Genomic DNA, 21620 nt, shown 5'->3' with positions numbered 1-21620 from the left:
ATCTAAGTTGCTGACGCCGGCCAGTAACCTGTGATCCTCCTGTCACAGCCTTCCGAGTACTGGGGTTACAAGTATGCGCCACCATGTCCGGTCTGGTCTCAAAACTCTGCTCTCCCGCTCAGCCTCCTGAGTAGCCGGGATCACTGCGTGCACCGCGCCTGGCTGCAACTAGGGGCTTTGCTAAGCGAAGTGGTAGCCATAATGTTTCGAGGCAGGGCTCTGACAAGATCTGGCTGATGTCGTAAGAACGCTTGGGCAACAGCACGGAGTCTCCTCTCGGGAGGAGGGTGGAGTGAAAACACAGTGATCACAGATAATCAGAGTATGACCCACGGGAGAATCTGGCCTGACTGCACATTTGAGTTTATCATTTACTTTCCAGAAAAGTGACTTTTTTTTTTTTTTTTGGGTGGGACTAGGGTTCCTGGAAACCCTTCTACCTCTGGGCTACACTCCCAGACCTGATATATATATATTGAAACAGGGTCTCTTAAGCCAGCACGACTGGCTTCGAACCTGCGCCATCCTCCTGTCTCTGCCTCCCAAGCGCGGGGATTACAAGCGTGCACCACCACGCCGGTGCAAAGCGACTTTCTTGGCATCCCGAAAGCAAAGCCTCTGGCCAGGAGAACTTTGCTGTGCACGAGGTGGAGACAGATGCTGAGCTGGGACGGCTCCTTCCTGCCAGCAGGGGGGGGAGTCTGAGGCTCCGTTTCTTACGTTCTAGTGCCACCGCTCGACGTCCTCTGTCCCTGGCACTTCACAACCCAGGACCCGGCCAGACTCCGCCAGACTTCAACCTGACAACTCAAGCACATGGGTACCCAAGGAATGTTAATAGTGGGATGCTGCGTCACTGTGGAATTAGCCACACAGGTTTTTTTTTTTTTTTCTTTTTCATTAGTTTAGCAAAAAAAATTTTTTTTTAATAGTATTGGGGATAGAATCCAGGGGCATTCTACTTCTGAGCTACACCCCCAGCCATATTTATTATTATTATTATTATTATTATTATTATTATTATTATTATTATTTGGTGGTACTGGGGTGGAACCCAGGTGCTTTTCTACTTCCGGGCTATACTCCCAGACCTACTTTTTAAAATACTTTTTGGAAACAGGGTCTCACTAAGTTGCTGAGAGCCTCACTGAGTAGCTGAGGCTGGCTTCAAACCTGTGCGATCCTCCTGTCTCAGCCTCCCAAGCGCGGGGATTACAAGCGTGCGCCACCATGCCTGGCTCTATTTTTATTATTTTGAAACAGGATCTCACTGAGTTGCAAAGGACCTCATTAAGTAGCTGAGGATGTCCGTGAACCACAACCCTCCTGTCTCAGCCTCCCAAATGCTGGGATTACCAGGGTACGCCAGCATGCCAGGCTAAGCAACAAGTTTTTAAAGGTCTGATTGCTCAATGATAGGGAAGATTCAGGAAAGACTTCTCCTTTCTTGCTGGTGGGAACGGGCATTTTCGAAGACCTCTTGAAATGCATGTAGTTTAGAAATGTGCATTTAGAGCCTTTTAAACCGAGCGGGGTGGCGCACCCTTGTAATCCCCGCGCTTGTGAGGCTGAGACAGGAGGATCGCACAGGTTCGAAGCCAGCCTCAGCTACTTAGTGAGGCTCTCAGCAACTTGGTGAGACTGTTTCCAAATAAAATAGAAAATAGGTCTGGGAGGCTGAGCGTGATGGCGCATGCTTGTGGTCCTAGTACTTGGGAAGGTGAGACAGGAGGATTGCAGTTCATGGACAGCCTCAGCTACTTAGTGAGGCCCTCTGCAACTCAGTGAGATCCTGTTTCAAAATAAAGAATAAGCCGGGCGTGGTGGCGCAGGCTTGTGATCCCTGCCCTTGGGAGGCAGAGACAGGAGGATCGGGCAGGTTCCTCACTGCTGGCTTAGGAGACCCTATTTCCAAATAAAAAAATGTAAAAATAGGTCTGGGAGTGTAGCCCGGGGGTAGAAGGGCTTCCAGGAACCCCAGTACCACCAAAATAATAATAATAATAATAATAATAATAATAAATAAAATAAAAAAATAAAGAACAAAAAATAGGGCTGGGGGTGTAGTTCTGAGATTACAGGCATGTGCCACTATGCCCAGCTAAGATAATCCTTCTTAACGCTTAAAATCTAAAAAAATAAGGAGAATGTCAGGCATTATAAACACCAAAAAGAGTAGAAACATGTGTCTTTTTATGTCTTATCCCTGGCATTAAGAAGTCCCCTTGTTTCTCTTAGCCACCTAGTTGTTTGTTTTTGCGGTACTGAGGGTAGAACCCAGGGGCATTCTACCTCCGAGCTACACCCCCAGCCCTATTTTTTTATTCTTTATTTTGAAACAGGGTCTAGCCGGGCGTGGTGGCGCACGCTTGTAATCCCTGCGCTTGGGAGGCAGAGACAGGAGGATCGCGCATGTTCGAAGCCAGCCGCACCTGCTGGTTTAGGAGACCCTGTTTCCAAATAAAAATATAAAATAGGTCTGGGAGTGTAGCCTGGAGGCAGAAGGGCTTCCAGGAACCCCAGTACCACCAAAAAAAAAAAAAAAAAAAAAAAAAAAAAAAAAAAAAAAAGAAACAGGGTCTCACTGAGTTGCAAAGGGCCTAAGTAGCTGAGGCTGTCTGCGAACCGCGATCCTCCTGTCTCAGCCTCCCAGATGCTGGGATGACGAGCCTGCGCCCCCACGCCCGACTCAACTTCATCTCGATACATTCCTGCCTAAAAAGGCCCGCTGTCGCTGGAGTCGGGGCCACCGTGGTCTCCTGGTCCAGCGCCCACCTTTCCTCCCTCTTCTCCTTTTCCAGCCTTCCGGCTGCATCCTCCAGGGAAAACTGGATCAAGAGTCCCTCCTGCTTCCACGCGTCTATGGTTCCATCATGCGGGGCACCGGCACAAGGGCTGGAAAGCAGGAGGAAGGAGACGGCGGGGCTGCTGGCCTGGCCGGAGGAGCGCCCGGGCTGCTGGTGCAGCGTGGACGCCGGCGAGTCAGGGCTAACGGGCCTGGGCTCCAATCCAGGGGCAGGGCGGCTTCTGCTCTTTGGTTGACATGCTCTTCTATTTTCTAGTTCTCCTCTCCAGCTCCCTTTGATTGTGTGTGTGTGTGTGTTAAAGGGATTGAACCTAGGGGCATTCTACCGCTGAGCTACACTCCTAGCCCTATTATTTTTTAAATTTTTATTTATTTTTGTGATACTGAGGGTGGAACCCAGGGCCTTTCTACCTCCGGGGTATACCCCCAGACCTATTTTATATTTTACTTGGAAACAGGGTCTCACTAAGTTGCTGAGAGCCTCGCTAAGTAGCTGAGGCTGGCTTCGAACCTGCGTGATCCTCCTGTCTCAGCCTCCCAAGCGCTGGGATTACAAGCATGTGCCACTATGCCCTGCTTTAATTTTTATTTTAAAATGCGGTCTCACTAGGTTGATGAGAATCTCACTACTTGTTGAGGCTGTCCTCAAACCTGTGATCCCCCTGTCTTAGCCTCCCAAGTACTGGAATCACAAGTGTGTGTCACCATGTCTTGTTTATTGTTGTTCTTCTGTGTGTGTGTGTGTGTGTGTGTGTTGGTGCTGCGAATTGAACCCAGGGTCTTGTGCTTGCAAGGCAGACACTCTGCCACTGAGCTACATCCCCAGCCCGATAGTCTTATTTTTATATATGGAAGAAGTTGAATGTATGTAGTTGTTTTTTTCTGGTACTGAACACCCAAGAGCGTTCTGCCTCTAAGCTATACCCCCATCCTTTTTAAAACTTTTTTTTTTTCATTTTGATTCCTTTATGTAAGGTGCAAAATAACTCAGAGTTTTGGCAATGCAAGTATTTATTTTTATTTTTTTGTGGTACTGGGGATGGAACCCAGGGCTGTTCTGCCTCTGAGATATACCTCCAGCTCTATTTTACTATTTTTAAATTTTAAAACAGGATCTCACTAAGTTGCTGAGACTGGTCCCAAACCTGCAATCCTCCTCTCAGTCTCCCAAGTACTGGGATGACAGGCGTGTGCGATGATACCCAGCTGGTATTAACTCAGGGCACAAGTTCTTTACGTACAAGGCAATTAACTTAATACGAAGTGTTTTCTTTAATTCTTGTAGAATAAAACTTGACAATTATGAGTGCAGACCGCACAATTTAAAACTGTAATAAATATGGTAAGTGAGAAGTCCACTCCAAATTCCTCTCGTCGTTTCTGAAAACAGGTTCGGCGTTTTACTATAATCCATTAAGAAACGTCTAAATGGGAAGAAACATAGAAGTATATTTTAGCTGTGAGTTTTAAAAATAGGAAATAGTCAGATAAGCCATAAAATTTAAAGAGTTAACTCTAGTGATAAATTCTACACATAATTAGTTGGCAATTTAGACAGATACGACTAGAAAGAAACATGTATTTTAAGGGCTCCAAATTTGTCTCCTGAATCAATATTCTCCCTATTTTTTTTTTTTTTTTGGGTATTGTAGGTTGAACCCAGGGGCATTCTACTTCCGAGTTACACCCCAGCCCTACTTTTTATTTATTATTTTGAAACAGGGTTTCACTGAGTTGCGAAGAGCCTCGCTAAGTAGCTGAGGCAGGCTGCGAACCGCAATCTTCTGGTCTCTGCCTCCCGAATGCTGGGATGACAAGCGTGAGCCACCACACCCAGCTCAGAATAGATTTATTTCCAGAATACCACCAAAGGTGGGGCCGACTTTAAGACCACAGAAGTATAAACGGTGTTGCGTTGGGACTTGGGTAACTAGCGGTCTTACCGTCACGACCTCGCAGGGGGCAGCGTTGGGAGGCACCGGCTTCCCACAGTGCTGAGAATACTCTGTTATCAGGGCTGAGGCTTCATCAAGGCTGTGGGACCAGAAAGAAAGAGGAAGATGTGAAGACACCCCTGACAGATACAGGTATTTGCTCTTTTTATTATTATTATTATTTTTTTTTTTATTAATTTTTTGTGGTATTGGGGATGGAACCCAGGGGCATTTTACCTCTGAGCTACACCCCCAGCCCTATTTTTATTCTTTATTTTGAAATAGGATCTCACTAAGTTGTGGAGAGCTTCGCTAGTAGCTGAGGCTGGCCGTGAACTGCAACCCTCTGGTCTCAGCCTCCCGAATGCTGCGATGACAAGCGTGCGCCAACCCAGCTCATTTGCTGTTTTTATTGTTTTGAGTTTTTGTTTTCTTTTTGTTTCTGTACTGGGGCTTGAACCCAGGGACATTCTTTTTCCAAGCTATACTTCCAGCCCTTTTTCTTTTTATATTTTTGGCACCAGGCCTAGATACAGAGGCATTCTACCTCCAAGTTAAACCCCTGGCTCATTTTTTATTTTGAAACAGGGTCTCACAGGTTGCTAAGAGTCTCACCACATAGCTGAGGCTGGCTTTGAACCTGGGGTCCTCCTGTCTCAGCCTCCCAAGTTCTGAGATGACAGGGGTGCTCTCCTGTCACGATGGCTTCACTGGTGTATACACATGTCAAAATTTAACAAACTACGTTCTGCAGGAAGGTGCAGCAGCTTATTATCAACTACGCCTCAAAAAAACAATACTTGAGCTGGAGTGGTGGCACACGCCTGTAACCCTGGACTTGGGAGGCGGAGACGGGAGGACTGCAGGTTTGCAGCCAGCCTCAACCATGTAGCCAAGTCCTCTGCAACTTAGTGAGATCTTGTTTCTTCTTCTTTCTTCTTCTTCCTCCTCCTCCTTTTTTTTTTTTTTTTTTTTTTTGGTGGTACTGGGGATGAAACCCAGGGGCCTTCTACCTCCAGGTTATACCTTCAGCTTAGGCTTATTTTTAATTTGAAAACAGGTTTCACTTAGTTGCCGAGAATAGAGGGTTATTTGGAGCTTTTAATTACAACCACATAGCCCTACAATTGTTCAGTATGTGTCAAGCGTAATTTTAAGGAGACGCCACAGTAAGTGGCCGCCTCCAGATAGCGTACCTGGATTCCTTTGCCAAGTAGCTCACCAGCGCCGCGACGCTGCCGCTCTGTACCACGTGCGATTTCAGCATTTGGAAGTACCTTGTCTTCGCCAAAACCCCAAACTCCTTCGTATTTACGATATTATTCAGAATCAGACTTCGAATCTATAGGGCAACAGGTACCATTATATTAAAAGTGGGTTCAATTCCAAGTCCTTACTCAGTTCTGAAAAACTTGGGCGCCCAGAAGTCGAATCGGCACTCTTCGGGGCCGCAGCCGCTCCTCCGAGGGGTGGCGCGGGGGATGCGCAGTGCTTTGGCCCAGCGCAGAATCCAGTAAAGAACCAGAAAGGTGCTGTTGCTAAGCACCCGGGACTTCTGATGAGGTCGGTTTACAATTAGAAGCACTGAAGGCCGCCGGTGTCCCACTGAGCACAGTAGTGAGTGAGGCAGGCAGAATTCCTGGCTACTTAAGTTTAAAAAAGCAAAATAATTTTGCATAGTAATAAAGCGCTAGAGAGAAAGGCCTCTAGTTTAACTTTACTTTGGAGAAAATTATTACCAACCCAGGGGCATTCGACCTCCGAGCTCCACCCCCTGCCCTATTTTTTATTCTTTATTTTGAAACCGGGTCTCACTGAGTTGCAGAGGCCTCACTAAGTAGCTGAGGCTGTCCGCGAACCGCGATCCTCCGGTCTCAGCCTCCCGAATGCTGGGATGACAGGCGTGCGCCACCACGCCTGGCTAGCAAAAAGGAGATGATATTGCCTCTTACTTGATGGGAAAATCCTGCTAACTGGCCGATGCTCATGTGCTCTTCTAACTGCTGTAAGATGATCTGAGGATTGCATGAGCTAAGAAAATTCTGGGGAAAAAAAACCACCAAAGCACAACTTAAAAAAGTATGATTATTACTACTGATTTCTGTCAAGCCTCGAAGGTTTTCTTTTTGTTCTTCAGTAATAAAAACTGAACCCATTCTCCCAGTTACACAACTCCAACCCTTTGAAAATATTTTTTATTTTGAAAAAGGGTCTTGCTATGTTGCTGAAGGGCTCTCTAAATTAGCCCGGAACCTGTCTCAGCCGTCTAAGGACTGGGCTTACAGGTGTGCACCACTACCCTCCGGGCTATACTCCCAGACCCATTTTATACTTTATTTGGAAACAGGGCCTAAGTTGCTGAGAGCCTCGCTAAGTAGCTGAGGCTGGCCTCGAACCCGCGCGATCCTCCTGTCTCCGCCTCCCAAGCGCGGGGATTACAAGCGTGCGCCACCACGCCCGGCTTATTATATGTTCTGAAACCAGGTCTTTCTAAGTAGCTGAAGCTCTCCTCGGACCTGCGGTCCTCTGGCCTCAGCCTCCCGGTAAAGGGATTACAGCATGTGCCATCGCGCTTGGCTAAGAATAGGGCTTTTAAGATACCTCTCACGTGGACCTGTGTCCATCTTTCCGTCTCGCCTCCCACCCCCCCCACGGCCTTCCACTTCACCCGCGCGTGCTTTGTAGGTTTGGGGGAAAGAACACGGCGCCATATGCGAGGATGCTCGGCCCGAGACCTGCCGTCCTTGGCCACCCCGGCGCAACTCGCGAGATACCTTGATTTGCAGGCGTCTTTTTTCTGAGTGGGGCATGAGCATGAGGCAGGCCAGCGCGAAGGCGGGAAGCTCTAACTGGACGTACTGCCTGGCCACGCCCACCACGTCGAGGTCGTCGGACACCGGACACCTTCAAGAGCGCGGAAATGAGTTAAGCGCCGCATGGCACTGCACGGCGCAGGCCTCCCTAGCTTCCCACGGGTGTTATCTCTAACAGGCTCTTAGTAACCTAAGCATCAAAGTGCTGGCGCGTAACATATGCTTAGTAATCAGTAACTCAAGTGTTGTTTTGTTTTTGTTTTTGCCGGGGATTGAACCCAGGGGCCTTCTACCTCTTAAGCTACACCCTAGCCCTATTTTATTTTATTTTATTTTAATTTTATTTATTTTTTGCAGGTCTGGGGATGGAACCTAGGGGCATTCTACCTCCGAGGTACACCCCCTGCCCTATTTTTTATTCTTTATCTTGAAACAGGGTCTCACTGAGTTGCAGAGGGCCTCACTAAGTAGCGGAGGCTGTCCGCGAACCACGATCCCGGTCTCAGCCTCCTGAATGCTGGGATGACAAGCGTGCGCCACCACGTCCAGCTGCCCTATTTTATTTTGAAACAGGGTTTCACTAGGTTCATGTGTCTCACTACTTGCTGAGGCTGTCCTCAAACCTGTGATCCTCCTGTCTCAGCTTTCCAGGACTGGGATGACAAGCAGGCATCACCACGCCCGGCTTGGAATTTTTATTTACTTATTTATTTATTCATTCATTTATTTATTTTACGGTCCTGAGGATGGAACCCAGGGGCATTCTACCTCTGAGCTATAGCCCCAGCCCTATTTTTTGTTCTTTATTTTGAGACAGGGTCTCACTGAGTTGCAGAGGGCCTCACTAAGTAGCTGAGGCTGGCCGGGAACTGCGATCCTCCTATCTCAGCCTCCCCAATGCTGGGTTTACAGACGTGCACCACCACGCCCGGCCGTCTTGGAATTTTGGAGGCAACAAGTTTCATTTGTTGTTAGACATCTTACTTACTCTAGGAGAGCGATGAGACTCTCACAGCAATCTGTCAACTGACTGGGTCTCAATGGACAGGAAACTAGAGATAAAACAAAAAAACCCAAGGATGATAGACACGGGCGTCCATGACAATGTGCTCCTGCCAGTGTTTCCGGGGAGGGAGGAAGAGTACCTGAGAGAAGAGGGATCTGTATCACGTGCTGCCAGGCCTTGCTGAAGTAGGGGACCTGCAGAAACAGGCGTGTCTCAGGATTCACATCCAGATAGGATTGCAAATTCATTTATTTACATTTTGTGGTACTGGGGATTGAATCCAGGAGCATTCTACCTCCAAGATATACCTCCACCCCTATACTATTTCTTATTTGGAAACTGGGCCTTGCTAAGCTGCTGAGGCTGGCTTTGAACCTGCCGTTCCCCCTGTCTCAGCCTCCCAAGTACTGGGATTACAAGCATGAGCCCACGTCTGGATCTATTTTATTTTGAAACAGGGTTTTACTGGGTTACTGAGAGTCTTGCTATTTGCTGAGGCTGTCCTTAAACCTGTGATCCTCCTTTCTCAGCCTCCCAAGGGCTAGGATACAAGCCTGTACCACTGTGCCCAGCTAAAATTCTTTACTTTGGGCCGGGCGTGGTGGCGCGTGCTTGTAATCCTCGCGCTTGGGAGGCGAAGACAGGAGGATCGTGCAGGTTCGAAGCCAGCCGTGCTGGCTTAAGAGACCCTGTTTCCACATAAAAAAGTATAAAATAGGTCTGGGAGTGTAGCCCAGAGGTTAGAAGGGCTTCCAGGAACCTCAGTACCACCAAAAAAAAAAAAAAAAAAACACAATAAAAAATAAAAATAAAAATAAACTTTTTACTTTGCAGTCACAGAACTACACAGTTGAAAGCTTATATTTCAGATGTTAAGACCCAAATTAGAAGCTGCTATCTCCCCATCTGAGATGATTAAGATGCTAGGATAATTTTCTTCATCACTGTATACTCCAGTGTCTTTTTATATAATCATGGCTGATTCATTAATGTTCCATTGGGCACAAAGTGTCAAAACTTCAACTCAGATATTTCTTTTTTATTTTTGTTTTAAAGATTAAATTTAGCCAGGCGTGGTGGTGCACACTTGTCATCCCAGCATTCGGGAGGCTGAGACAGCAGAATCACGGTTCTTGGCCAGCCTCAGCTCCTTAGTAAGGCCCTCTGCAATTCAGTGAGATCCTGTTTCAAAACAAAGAATAGCTGGGCATGGTGGCTCACGCTTGTAATCCCAGCGCTTGGGAGGCAGAGACAGGAGAATTGGGCAGGTTCGAAGCCAGCCTTGTTGACTTAAGGGACCCTGTTTCCAAATAAAAATATAAAATGGATCTGGGAGTGTAGCCTGGAGGTAGAAGGGTTCCATCCTCAGTACCACCAAAAAAAAAAAAAAAAAAAAAAAAGAATAAAAAACAGGGCTGGGGGTGTAGTTCAGAGGCAGAATACCCCTGTGTTCCATCCCCAGTACCAAAAACAAAACAAAAAACAAAACAAAACAAGAAATCAAATTGGGGATGGGATATAAATTGCTTCTAGGTAAAATGCTTCTAGGTTCAATCCTCAGTACCTATCTATCTTTCTCTCTCTCACAACACACACACAGTAAATAAATAAATAAATAAATAAAATCCTTTTAATATCTCAGAAAATTAACGCTAAGCCTATTTTGTGCCAGACTTTATGCCAGGGCCACAAGAAATCTTGGTACTTGGGAGGCTAAGACAGAAGAATCATGGGTTCAAAGCCAGCCTCAGTAGCTTAGTGAGGCCTTGTTTTAAAAAAAAAAAAAATCGGGCTGGGAGTGTAGCTCAGAGGTAGAATGCCCCGGGTTCCACCCCCAGGCCCACACGTATGCACCTTCTATCTCTGTTACGTCCTCAGCCCCTTTTTATTCTTAGAAACAGTCTCGCAGCCGAGATGATGGCATACACTCGTAATCCCAGTACCCAGGGGACTGAAACAGGAGGAACGCAGGTTCAAAGCCAGCCTTGGCAACTCGACGCTCTCAGCAACCTAGTGAGACCTTGTTTTCAAATAAGAAATAAAATTAGGCTGGGGGTGTAGCTTGGAGGTAGAATGTGAGAGACAGAGAGAGAGAGACAGAGGGAGAGAGAGAGAGAGAGAGAGAGAGAGATGGAGAGAGAGAAGGAAGGAAAGAAAGAAATAGCGTCTCACAAGGTCGCTGAGTCTCTAGGTGACTGAGGCTGGCTGCGAACCTGTCTCAGCCTCCCAAATACTGGGATCACAGGCCTGTACCACCACGCCTGGCTACACTGTTCCCTTTCTCTGTTCCCTTCCTGCTCTTCCAGTGTCCCCAGCAGCCCCCAGGCCAGCAGGGGTCAAGACTGGACTGAATGAAATGTGCCTTAAGCCACATACCTGCCATAACGCATGGATACTAGAAATGGCGGTCAACACTTTCCTGAGGTAAGGGATCTGCAAAAAGAAATACAAGGAGCCTGTCATTAATACTGCCTTATTTGACATCCCACAGGTTTTTCAAAGCAAGATATTGTCATGTTAGAATTATAGCTATTAGCCGGGCATGGCGGCGCACGCTTGTAATCCCCGCGCTTGGGAGGCTGAGACCGGAGGAGCGCAGAGGTTCGAAGTCAGCCTTAGCTACTTAGTGAGGCGCTCAGCAACTTAGTGAGACCCTATTTCCAAATAAAGTATATCTGGAAGTGTAGCCCGGAGGTAGAAAAGTCCCTGGGTTCCACCCCCAGTAACACACACACACACACACACACAAAAAAAAAAAAAAAAAAAAAAAAAAAAAAGAATTATAGCTATTGACAACACAAACAGGTTTTTTTTTGTCTTTTTTTGCCGGTACTGGGGATGGAACCCAGGGGCATTCTATCTCTGAGCTACACCCCCAGCTCTATTTTTTATTCTTTATTTTGAAACTGGGTCTCAGTAAATAGCCGAGGAATGTCTTTGAACCTGCTATCCTCCTGTCTCAGTTGCCTAATACTGAGTTTACAAGCATGGGCCACCACGCCCAGCTACAAGCAGTTTTCCTGTATAAATTTTGTTCAATCAGCTGGGCATGGTCGTGCAGTTGTAATCCCAGGACTTGCGAGGCTGAGGCAGGAGGATGGCAGGTTTGTGGACAGCCTCAGCTACTTAGTGAGGGCCTCTGCGACTTAGAATCTGTTTTAAAATAAGGAATAAAAAAAGGGGTGGGGGTGTCGCTCAGTGGTAGAATGTCCTGGGTCCATACTCAAGTACCCCCCCTCCCCCACGTACACAGGCCAGGGAGCCTTCCGAGTGTTTCCAGTGCATTGGATTTCTGAGTTTGCCCTTCCTCTGGCCCAACACCGCGTTCCTCAAGTTTGGCGGGAACCCAGTGGCGACGGATGTTTTTAGCTTACACCTGTCCAGTAATGACTGCCAATTCCAAGCGTGTAGGGGACGCTCTGCGCCATTTCAGAGATCTCGGGCCTCCTTACCATGTTGAAGCCAAGGAGCTTTTGCAAGAGTCCATTCCAGAGCTGCAGGTCGTAGATTCTGTATTCTAAACAAAGCTCTGCCACCAGCCTCACTGCCTGCAGCCAAAGGGAAAAAAAGAAAATATCGATGCATGAGGACACCAGTAAGCCCAGAGACCTTTGGAAAAAGCAGAGCAGTTTCATAAAAAGAGGTGCACAACCTACAAATGTCTATTGCCTTGTTTCAGTGAAGACCTCTGTCCTTCTAGGGAAGGAAATAAAGAGACTGTCTTCTCTCCTTCCTTTGAAACAGGGTCTCCCTAGGTTGCTGAGAGTGTCACGATTTGTTGAGGCTGTCCTTGAACCCTGTCCTCCTGTCTCGGCCTCCCAAGCACTGGATGACAGGTGTGTGTCAACGCGCCCGGCGCTTTGTTCTTCCTTTCATCTGAGAAGTTGGACTGTTGGCCTCCTCTTCCCTTTCTGCCCCGAGCTCCAACAGCCTCAGAAGCTAAATTCCCAAGAGCAACTAAATAGAAGAAAAAGGAGCCTTCTCCTTCCAGGGACACAGCCTCCTCTCTCCTTCGATGAGGCCGGGCAGACCTCAGTTGGAAAGGGGAAGGGGAGACTGATGTGGCCTCCTTTATCAGAAGGGATGACCTTGGCCCATGGGCTTTAAGGAAAAGAAAGAGGAACTTCCAGACTGCCTTGTCCGTCACAGGCCAGGACAGCAAGCTGAAAAGCCACAGGGGACGGTGCGCTTGGGACCGGGGGCCTCCAGGGAACCGCAGGGGAGTGCGCGCCCCACACCGGCCTCTACCTACCATAGACTCATGGCTGTGGTTTTTCCACAGGCCCTTAATCATTCCTTCCTTAGGACTGTTGCAAAACAATTCATATGTGATGGGGATATTCAATGTCTCGAAATATGCCAGGAAAGCGACACACTTCAAGTAGGATCTGGAAGATAGAGGCATTCATAAGGATCACTTTCATGAGTCACAGTGATGTTTAAAAAGCAAACACTAAAAGCAACTATAAGAGCCGGGCGTGGTGACGCACGCCTGTGATCCCAGCAATCGGGAGGCTGAGACGGGGATCGCAGGTTCGCGGACAGCCCCAGCTACTTAGTGAGGCCCTTTGACCTTGTTTCAAAATAAAGAATGAAAATAAAACAGGGCAGGGGTGTAGCTTGGAGGTCGAATGCCCCTGGCTTCTACCCCCAGACCCCCCCCCCCACACACACACACAAAATAGGGCTGGGGGTATAGCTGGGAGGTAGAATGCCCCTGCGTTTTATCCCCAGTACTAAAAAAAAAAAAAAAAAGCTTCTACAAGGAGATATGAGGCCAGTATGATGTTCAGCGTCCATTGGGGCTTCTAAATATAGTCATGGATATAATGATAGCACTCAATTTGAGCAAGATCAAAAAAATACTCAGTTTCTAAATGTCGCTAAGAAATGACAAGAGAAAAGATGTTCTCCAAGGATGGTCAGAAATGTCAAGGTTGGTCAAGGCGGCTGAGCTACGCTGACGTAGCTAACTGCAGGCGTGCTCATAAACTAAGGGGCTGTAAAGGTGCAGTTCCAACCATGACATTTCTGATTTTTTTTTTTTTTTGTGGTACTGGGGATTGAACCTAGGGACATTCTACCTCCGAGCTACACCCTCAGCCCTATTTAATTTTATTTTGAAACAGGCTCTCACTAGGTTGCTGAAAGTCTCACTATTTGCGCGGCTGTCCTCGGACCTGCCATCCTCCCGTCTCCGCCTCCCGAGGACTGGGATGGGGGGTGTGCCGACACACAGCTGATCACATTCTACTCACTTCACTTCTTCGATGGGTTTTTTGAAGAGAGATTCTACGGTTTCTTTGTCAGCCAAATAGAGGAGACACTGAAGAGCCCGTGTTTTGTGAACAAATGTTAACTGATGCATGCTCCACGTCTGTAAAACCAAAATAGCATGAGAGCGCACACCCGCCTGCGTGTAAGGCTAAGTGAACTTCGGCTTCCGTGACACCGGCAACATCATGGGTCGGGCACTGTGGACCGAACCAAGGTGGGCTGTGCCCTAGTCCCTTTTTTATTTAAAGCTGCCTTCTTTTGTGTGGTACGGGGTGTGAACCCAGGGCTGTTCTACCTCTAAGCTGCACCCCCAGCCCTTATTTTGACACAAAGGCCAGGTTAATTGCTCAGGCTGACTTTGAACCTGCAATCCTGTCAGCCCCCCGAGTACTGGGATCATAGGTACGGACCACCATGCCTGGGTTCCATCACTCCTCCTCACTTTTTGTGAACCAAGGTCTTACTAGGTTGATGAGAGTCCTGCTAAGTTGCCAAGGCTGTGCTCAAACCTGTGATCCTCTGTCTCGGCCTCTGAAGTACTGCCATCATAGGTGTGTGCCACCACACTGGGCCAATCTCAACTCTTTTCTTTTTCTGGTACTGGAGGTTGAACCCAGGGGCATTCTACCTCGGAGCTACGCTCCTCGCCCTAATTTTTCTTATTTATTTTGAAACAAGGTCTCACTAAGTTACAGAAGACCTCACTAAGTAGCTGAGGCTGGCCGTGAACCTCGAGCCTCTTGTCTCAGCCTCCCAAGTACTGGGATTACAAACATGTGCTAATACCATGCCTAGCTTCAATCACAACTCTTGAATATACATCAATACAAATTCTCCTTTGAACACATTCATGTTGAAATTAATTACAATGTATTATTACTCTGCAGGGCAGAGTGTGCACTGGAAGCCCCTGCAGCAGGAGGAGAAGCCACCCTGGCCCAGCCGAGCGCTAACTACACACTAGCTGCTCTCTGTGGGATGCCATTTTCACTTGTGAGAATGTCTAGAAGACATACGACTAAGCGAGGAACTGGTATCCGCATCTCCGCCTCCCCATCCTTCTAAGGACCGCTTGCAGCCGGGTGTGGCGGCGCACACCTGTAATCCCAGTACTTGGAAAGCCGACCCGGGAGGATTACAGGTTCGAGGTCAGCCTCAGCAACTTAGCAAGACCCTATTTCCAAATACAAAGCAGAACTGGGCTGGGGGTGCAGCTTAGTGGCAGGAGGCCCCTGGGTTCAACGCCCAGTGCCTCCCCCAAGCACTCCCGCTGTACAATCTAAGGATCCCTCGCCCAGGGCCTGTCTGCTCCAGCCCCCTCAGAAGATATTTCTATCTACTAAAGCCTGAAAGCCAAAGAGGCTGCCTTTAGGTAAAGCCGAAGGTGAAGTCAGGACGAGGTCAGCGGGTGCGTGGGGGGCCGGAGCCAGAAGCCAGGTTACGTAGGCGCCTGAGGCCAAAGCGGAGACTCTTCTCGGGGCAGCCTGCTTGGTCCTGGGGTATGAGGCATGTTGACTGACCGGGGAGACCATAACCTCGCACGCAGCGTGCGGTGGGAGGTGCGACGAGGCGCTCAGCCCAAGCGAGGGCCCAGAGGCCAGCGCCAGGCGGGGCACGGCCCACTTGACCGTCCCTGCTTCTAGGGTGAGGGCAACTTGGAAGGAGGATGGGCGCTGTTCTGCGCATGGACTCGAGCGTGGTAAGCGCGCAGGGGGAAGGCGACGCTGCGCTGCCGTCGGGGGTTCTGACAGGTTCCTAGAGCTTACGGTGGTCGCGGAGGTGGCGAGCACAAACAGCATTCTGGAACTGTAATCGGCCGGGCGGCACTGGAGCAGATACAGGACCCTGGAAGAGAACCCTGTGTGTCTGTCTGTGCGGTACCGAGGACGGACCCACAGGCATTCGACCTCTGAACTACACCCCAGCCCTATTTTTATTCTTTATTTTGAAACAGGGTCTCACTGAGTTGCAGAGGGCCTCGCTAAGTAGCCGAGGCTGGCCGTGAACCGCGATCCTCCGGTCTCAGTCTCCCGGATGCTGGGATGACGAGCCTGCCCACTGCGCCCGGCTTATTTTTTTGAAGCAGGGTCTCACTAGGTCGCTCAGTTTTGGTAAGCTGTGGAGGGTGTCCGCAAACCTGTGACCCTCCTGTCTCAGCCTGGGATTACAGGCGCCACCGTGTCTGTTTCACATTCTGTTTTAGTAGTACCAGGGACCTTGTAAGTGAAACATTTCACCTGCTCCCCATAGGTATCTGGGCCCCTCCCAGAAAGGGCAAGAGGGATCAGGCTGGCTGGGGGAAGATCAGAGCAGGGCTCTCAGCTGGAAAAGGCCGAAGCCCTCACGCAGTGTCATTTCTGGGATTCCTTGGTTTTTCTATGACGGCACGTTCCAGAGTCTTAGTCTTTCCACGTGGCGGTTTCAGTGCGACACACTGTGATCTCTCTCTTGCTCTGACAAAGGTGCAACTGTGCTAAAGGGCCAGGCAAAGACCGGGCGTGGTGGCGCACACTTGTAATCCCTGCACCTGGGAGGCAGAGACAGGAGGATGGCAGCTTTGTGGCCAGTCTCAACTACTCAGTGAGATCCTGTTTCCAAATAAAGAATAGAAAATAGGGCTGGGCGTGTAGCTCAGAGGTAGGATGTCCCTGGGTTTAATTTCTAGTACTGCAAAATGAAAAAAGAAAAAAAAAAAAAGAAAAAAAAAAAAGAAAGACTAAGCCAGGGCTGGAGCGCAGCTCAGTCATAGAGTATTGGCCTAAGCAGGCTCCAGGCCTGGTTAATCCCCAGAACTACCAAAAACAAAAACAAAACCCTAGCAAGGACAAGGCGGGGGTCCGGAGGAAAGTCGGGCAGGGAGCAGGTGGTTAGGCGAGGAGAAACTCTTTCTTGGCCCTCTCGAGGCAAATCTTTCCTCCCCATCAGATCTTGGGGCCGAGGCGGGGCGCAGCGCCTCACAGGCCATGTGACCTACTTTTGGCCTAGGTCAGGAATGACCAAAAGCTGGCCTGCTGTGCCACCACACCCGCTCCTGGGCCCAGGCCGAGCATCCTTAATGGATTACCACCTGCTTTCTGATCAGGGGCAGATAGTCTTCGGAAGCGAGCAGGCCAGAGCAATCACAGCAGGCGATAATGGATGAAAGGGCTGCAGCTTTCCTGGTCTCAGGACAAAGGAGTTTCGAGGCCGGCATCGGAGCTGCCAGCTCACCAGGGGCGAGCCCTGAGGGCTCTGGGGCCCAAGTCCTGGCTAAGAAGAGGTTCCCTTTGCTCGAGTCGTGTTCCGCTGGGGACCCTCAGCCTGTGCAGAGGCTGCGGATTTAGAAACTATGCATTCAGGCTGTCTCCGACTTCTTCCAGTGGAGACACTCACAGCCATAGCCAGCAAGCAATTTCTTCTTCTCAGGGACTCTGACCCACGGGAAACCTAGACGGTCCTTTAAAAGCCAACCTCTGGGCTGGGCAAGGGGATACACGCCTGTAATCTGAAGTGCTTGGGGGGCTGAGACAGGAGGATTGCAGGTTTGAGGCCAGCCTCAGCAAGTAGTGAGACTCTCATCAACCTAGCAAGACTGCTTCAAAAGTAAAAATAGGGCTGGGGTGTAGTTTAAAGGTAGAATGCCCCTGGGTCCCAACCCTGGTACCACTTAAAACAGAAGAAAACAAAACGAACCACTCAGCCAGGTGGCACACGCCTGGAATCCCAGCACTGGGGAGGCTGAGACAGGAGGATCGCAGGCTTTAGGCTCAGCCTCAGCAACTCAGTGAGGCCCTCAGTAACTTAGTGAGACCCTGTTTCCAAATAGAAATAAAATAGGGCTGGGGGGTGGTGTGGCTTGGAGGTCAAGTAACCCCCGGGTTCGTTCGTTTTCTCTCTCTCTCTCTCTCTCTCTCTCTCTCTCTCTCTCTCTCTCACACACACACACACACCACACACACACACACACACACACACACACCACACCACCCTCTGAAAAACAACTTATTGGTAAAATCCCCCTGGGCATGCAGGTACAGGGACCTGGAAGTGGAGGAGGAGAATACCTTCGTAGCTCTTCATCTTCTTGAAGTTCAAATAATTCTGATGGTTTCTTTGAAAACATAAAGGAAATAAAAATAAAAATGTCAGAAAGTTTGAGGCTACGCAAACTTTCATTTTATGAAAATCTACTAGATGGAAGCCCAGGGTACGCAATTATGTTTACAAAGAACTGCAGCGTGAATAATTATCAGAATATTTTTGCTTACGTGACGGGTATACTAACACTCATGCACACACAAGTATTCACCGGGCACTCACTGTGAGGCAGGCGCGGTTTTAAGTATATGCGTTCCCTGAGTACTCCTGGCCTCTGGAACTTACATGCATTGAGTAAGTGATTTCTATTTATTTATCTATTTATTTTTGTGGACAGGGGATAGAATCCAGGGATGTCTACCTCTGAGCTCCGTCCCCAGTCCTATTTCTTTTGTGTGGCACTAGGGATCGAACTCACGGGCATTCTACCTCTGAGCTACACTTCCAGCCCTATTTTATATTTATTTATTTGTACTGGGGTTCCTGGAAGCCCTTCTACCTCCTGGCTACACTCCCAGATCTATTTTTTTATATTTTTTATTTGGAAACAGGGTCTCTTAAGCCAGCGAGGCTGGCTCTGAACCAGCGCGATCCTCCTGTCTCCGCCTCCCAAGAGCGGGGATTACAAGCGTGCCCACCACGCCCGGCTTTTTTTTTAGTTTGAAACACGGTCTCCCTAGGTTGCTGAGACTCTCAGTACTAGCTGAGGCTGTCCTTGAACCTGTGATCCCCCGTCTCAGCCTCCCGAGTACTGGGAGTATAGGCGTGCGCCGCCAAGGCAGGCTTTTAAAGCTGGGTCTTGTGAGGTTGCTGAAGCTGGCCTCCTGTCTCAGCATCCCGAGTACTGGGAGTACAGGTGTGCGCCACTGTGCCTGGCTTTCATGGAATAGTTTTTTTTTTTGGTGGTACTAGAGATTGAACTCAGCAGCATTCTACCTTGAAGTTACACCCTCAGCCCTATCTTAGTTTTGCTTGTTTTATTTGGGTACTAGGGATTGAACCCAGAGGTATTCTACCTCCAAAAACACCCTCAGAGCCTGGCATGGCGGCGCACACTTGTAATCCCAGCTTTGGGAGGCTGAGACAGGAGGATCGCAGTTCGTGACCAGCCTCAGCTGCTTAGTGAGGCCCTTTGCAACTCAGTGAGACCCTGTTTCAAAATAAAGAATAAAAAATGGGGCTGGGGGTGTCGCGCAGAGATAGAATGCCCCTAGATTCCATCCCCAGTATCAAAAAAAAAAAAAAAAAAAAAGGAAAAAGAAAAAGAAAAAAAAAACACTCTCAGCCCGATATTATTACTTATTTGGAAATAAGATCTCACTAGGTTGCTGAGAGCCTCATTGTATTGCTGAGGTTGGCTTTGGACCTGCAATCCTTCAGTCTCAGCCTCCCAAGTACTGGGATTACAAGTGTGTACCTCCACGCCCAGCCTCAGCCCTATTTTATTAGGTCTCATTCAGTTGTAGAGCGTCTCACTAAGTCGATGAGGCTGACCTTGAACTTGCTATTTTTCCGATCTCAGCCTCCCAAGTACTGAGCTTACAGGTGTGTCCCACCACACCTGGCTATTAGTGATTAGAGAGAGTGATAATGCAAATATAACACAATAGCTGATAGATCTGAGGTGGGTGTGTTGGTGCACGCTTATAACCCAGGACTTGGGAGGCTGAGACAGGAGGATTATGGGTTCAAGGCCTCAGCAAGTTAGTGAGGCCCTCCACAACTTACTGAGTCTCTGTTTCAAAATAAAAAATAGGGCTGGGGGTGTAGCTTGGAGGTAGAATGCCCTGAGTTCAATTCCCAGTTCCACAAAAATAAAAAAAAAATTAAAATACAGAATAAAATAGGGCTGGGTGTGGCGCTCAGAGGTAGAGAGCCAGGCATGGTGGCACATGCCTGTAATTCCAGTACTTGAGATGCTGACACAGGAGGATTGCCGTTTTGAGGCTGGCCTCAGCAATGTAGAGAGGCTGTCAGCAAATTAATGAGACCCTGCTTAAAATTAAAAAGGAAAATATGGCTGGGGGTGTAGCTTGGAGGTAGCATACTCCTGGGTTCAACACACACACACACACACACACACACACACACACACACACACACACACGATGGATCTGGGCCAAGGGTTATCTAGAAATTCTACTGAAAGGTAAAATGCCTCAAACAAAAAGTAAACCACCTCATGAATATTAATCAGATAACAGAGGCATTAAAATGAACATACACTTCATCTTTGAAGATTCTGTGCTTCTCACTAGAAAGCCGAAGCCGGACATGGTGGCACATGCTTGTAATCCCAGCATTTGGGAGGCTGAGACAGGAGAGTCTGGGTACTTGGATAGCCTCAGCTACTTAGTGAGACCCTGTTTCAAGAAAAAAAAAGCCTTGATCACCAGAGACTGGTGATTTGGGCTGCAAAGAACTGTAATAAACATACTTAAAAAAAAAAAAAAAAAAGAAGCCGGGCGTGGTGGCGCACGCTTGTCATCCCAGCATTTGGGAGGCTGAGACCTGGAGGATCGCGGTTCGTGGATAGCCTCAGCTACTTAGTGAGGCCCTCCACAACTTAGTGAGACCCTGTTTCAAAATAAAGAATAAAAAAATAGGGCAGGGGATGTAGCTTGGAGGTCAAATGCCCCTGGGTTCCATCCCCAGACCCGCAAAAAAAAAAAAAAAAAAAAAAAAAAAAAAAGCCATATTATATGAAACAAATATCTAGCCATTATTATGATTATCATTATTACTCTGGTGGTACTATGTATTAAACCATCTACCTCTGAGTTACATCCTCAGCCCTATTTTATTTTTTTATTTAGAAACAGGGTCTCATTAAATTACAGAGAGTCTCTCTGTTGCTGAGGCTGGACTTGAACCTGCGATCTTCCGTCTCGGCCTCCCGCCTACTGGGATTACAGGCGTGCGTCACTGCGCGTGGCTAATGTGGGCCTTTGGGGCCCAGGAGTACTTACCTCACCAGGAGGTGTCGAGGGGCACAGCCATTTTTCCAACAACATGTCCCAGATTTTTTCCAAATTAATTTCATTGACTTCGGCTATTTCTTTAGCCGCTGCATGGATATCTAAGATAGGCAAGGCCAAGAATTTGAAGAAGGAATAACTCCAGCTCTCAACGTGAGCTACGTGGGGCTGACGCGCTCGTTCTTTCCGGGCCCTGCCCCCGGAGTCGCGTCCTCACCGGGGTAATCTCTGCCGGACGAATTCTGCATCCTCTGGTTTATGCTGGGATGCTCGTAGAGGCTGGTGATGAGGTGTGCCGGCTTCCCCACGGCTCTCAGATACTCCCCCGAGTTCAGCTTGTGGGCGATGAGCACAGCCTCTGTGCCCGAGCGCCGGAACTGGAGGTGCAGCTTCTTTAGCAAAGCCTGGGCCTTTTCACGCGCTTCGTCCTTTCAGAAAATTCCAAGCAAAGAGAGAGAATTATTTCCTAAGTCTCGGCCGAGGCAAAGAATCCATCTTTAGCGATCGTGGGTCCGCCCTTCCTTAGATGTGTCCCTGAGAATCTATCATTCGAAGCCGTGGTTTTCGTTTCTCAGCTTTAGGCACCGAGGCAGAATGAGAAGCTGTACCATGCAGGCGCTGTTTCAATTGAAAAGGCGCCAGGTACGGTGGCCCACGCCAGTCATCCCAGGACTTGGGAGGCTGAGACAGGAGGACCGCAGGTTGAAGGCCAGCTTCAGCAAGTGGTGA

General features: G+C 48.6%; 1 protein-coding gene across 1 annotated transcript in view; it reads right to left on the bottom strand.

Annotated features, from left to right (window-relative positions):
* Nucleotides 1-2123: 2123 nt before the first annotated feature.
* KNTC1 (kinetochore associated 1) overlaps nucleotides 2124-21620 on the bottom strand; it is a gene marked incomplete at both ends in the record, with an annotated part of 76477 nt that continues 56980 nt past the window's right edge. The window contains 16 exons of the mRNA XM_080717592.1: nucleotides 2124-2130; nucleotides 2776-2957; nucleotides 4750-4840; nucleotides 5937-6082; nucleotides 6693-6782; nucleotides 7515-7644; nucleotides 8542-8605; nucleotides 8699-8753; nucleotides 10936-10992; nucleotides 12012-12107; nucleotides 12812-12947; nucleotides 13818-13936; nucleotides 15603-15681; nucleotides 17880-17926; nucleotides 20883-20992; nucleotides 21109-21319. Of these exons, the coding sequence (XP_080573718.1) occupies nucleotides 2124-2130; nucleotides 2776-2957; nucleotides 4750-4840; nucleotides 5937-6082; nucleotides 6693-6782; nucleotides 7515-7644; nucleotides 8542-8605; nucleotides 8699-8753; nucleotides 10936-10992; nucleotides 12012-12107; nucleotides 12812-12947; nucleotides 13818-13936; nucleotides 15603-15681; nucleotides 17880-17926; nucleotides 20883-20992; nucleotides 21109-21319 (1620 nt within the window). The remainder of the gene's footprint in view (nucleotides 2131-2775; nucleotides 2958-4749; nucleotides 4841-5936; nucleotides 6083-6692; nucleotides 6783-7514; nucleotides 7645-8541; nucleotides 8606-8698; nucleotides 8754-10935; nucleotides 10993-12011; nucleotides 12108-12811; nucleotides 12948-13817; nucleotides 13937-15602; nucleotides 15682-17879; nucleotides 17927-20882; nucleotides 20993-21108; nucleotides 21320-21620) is intronic.

This window comes from Muscardinus avellanarius, assembly GCF_963383645.1.
Source record: "Muscardinus avellanarius genome assembly, chromosome: 21".
Lineage (NCBI taxonomy): Eukaryota > Metazoa > Chordata > Mammalia > Rodentia > Gliridae > Muscardinus > Muscardinus avellanarius.
This window is presented reverse-complemented; position numbering and strand designations above follow the sequence as displayed.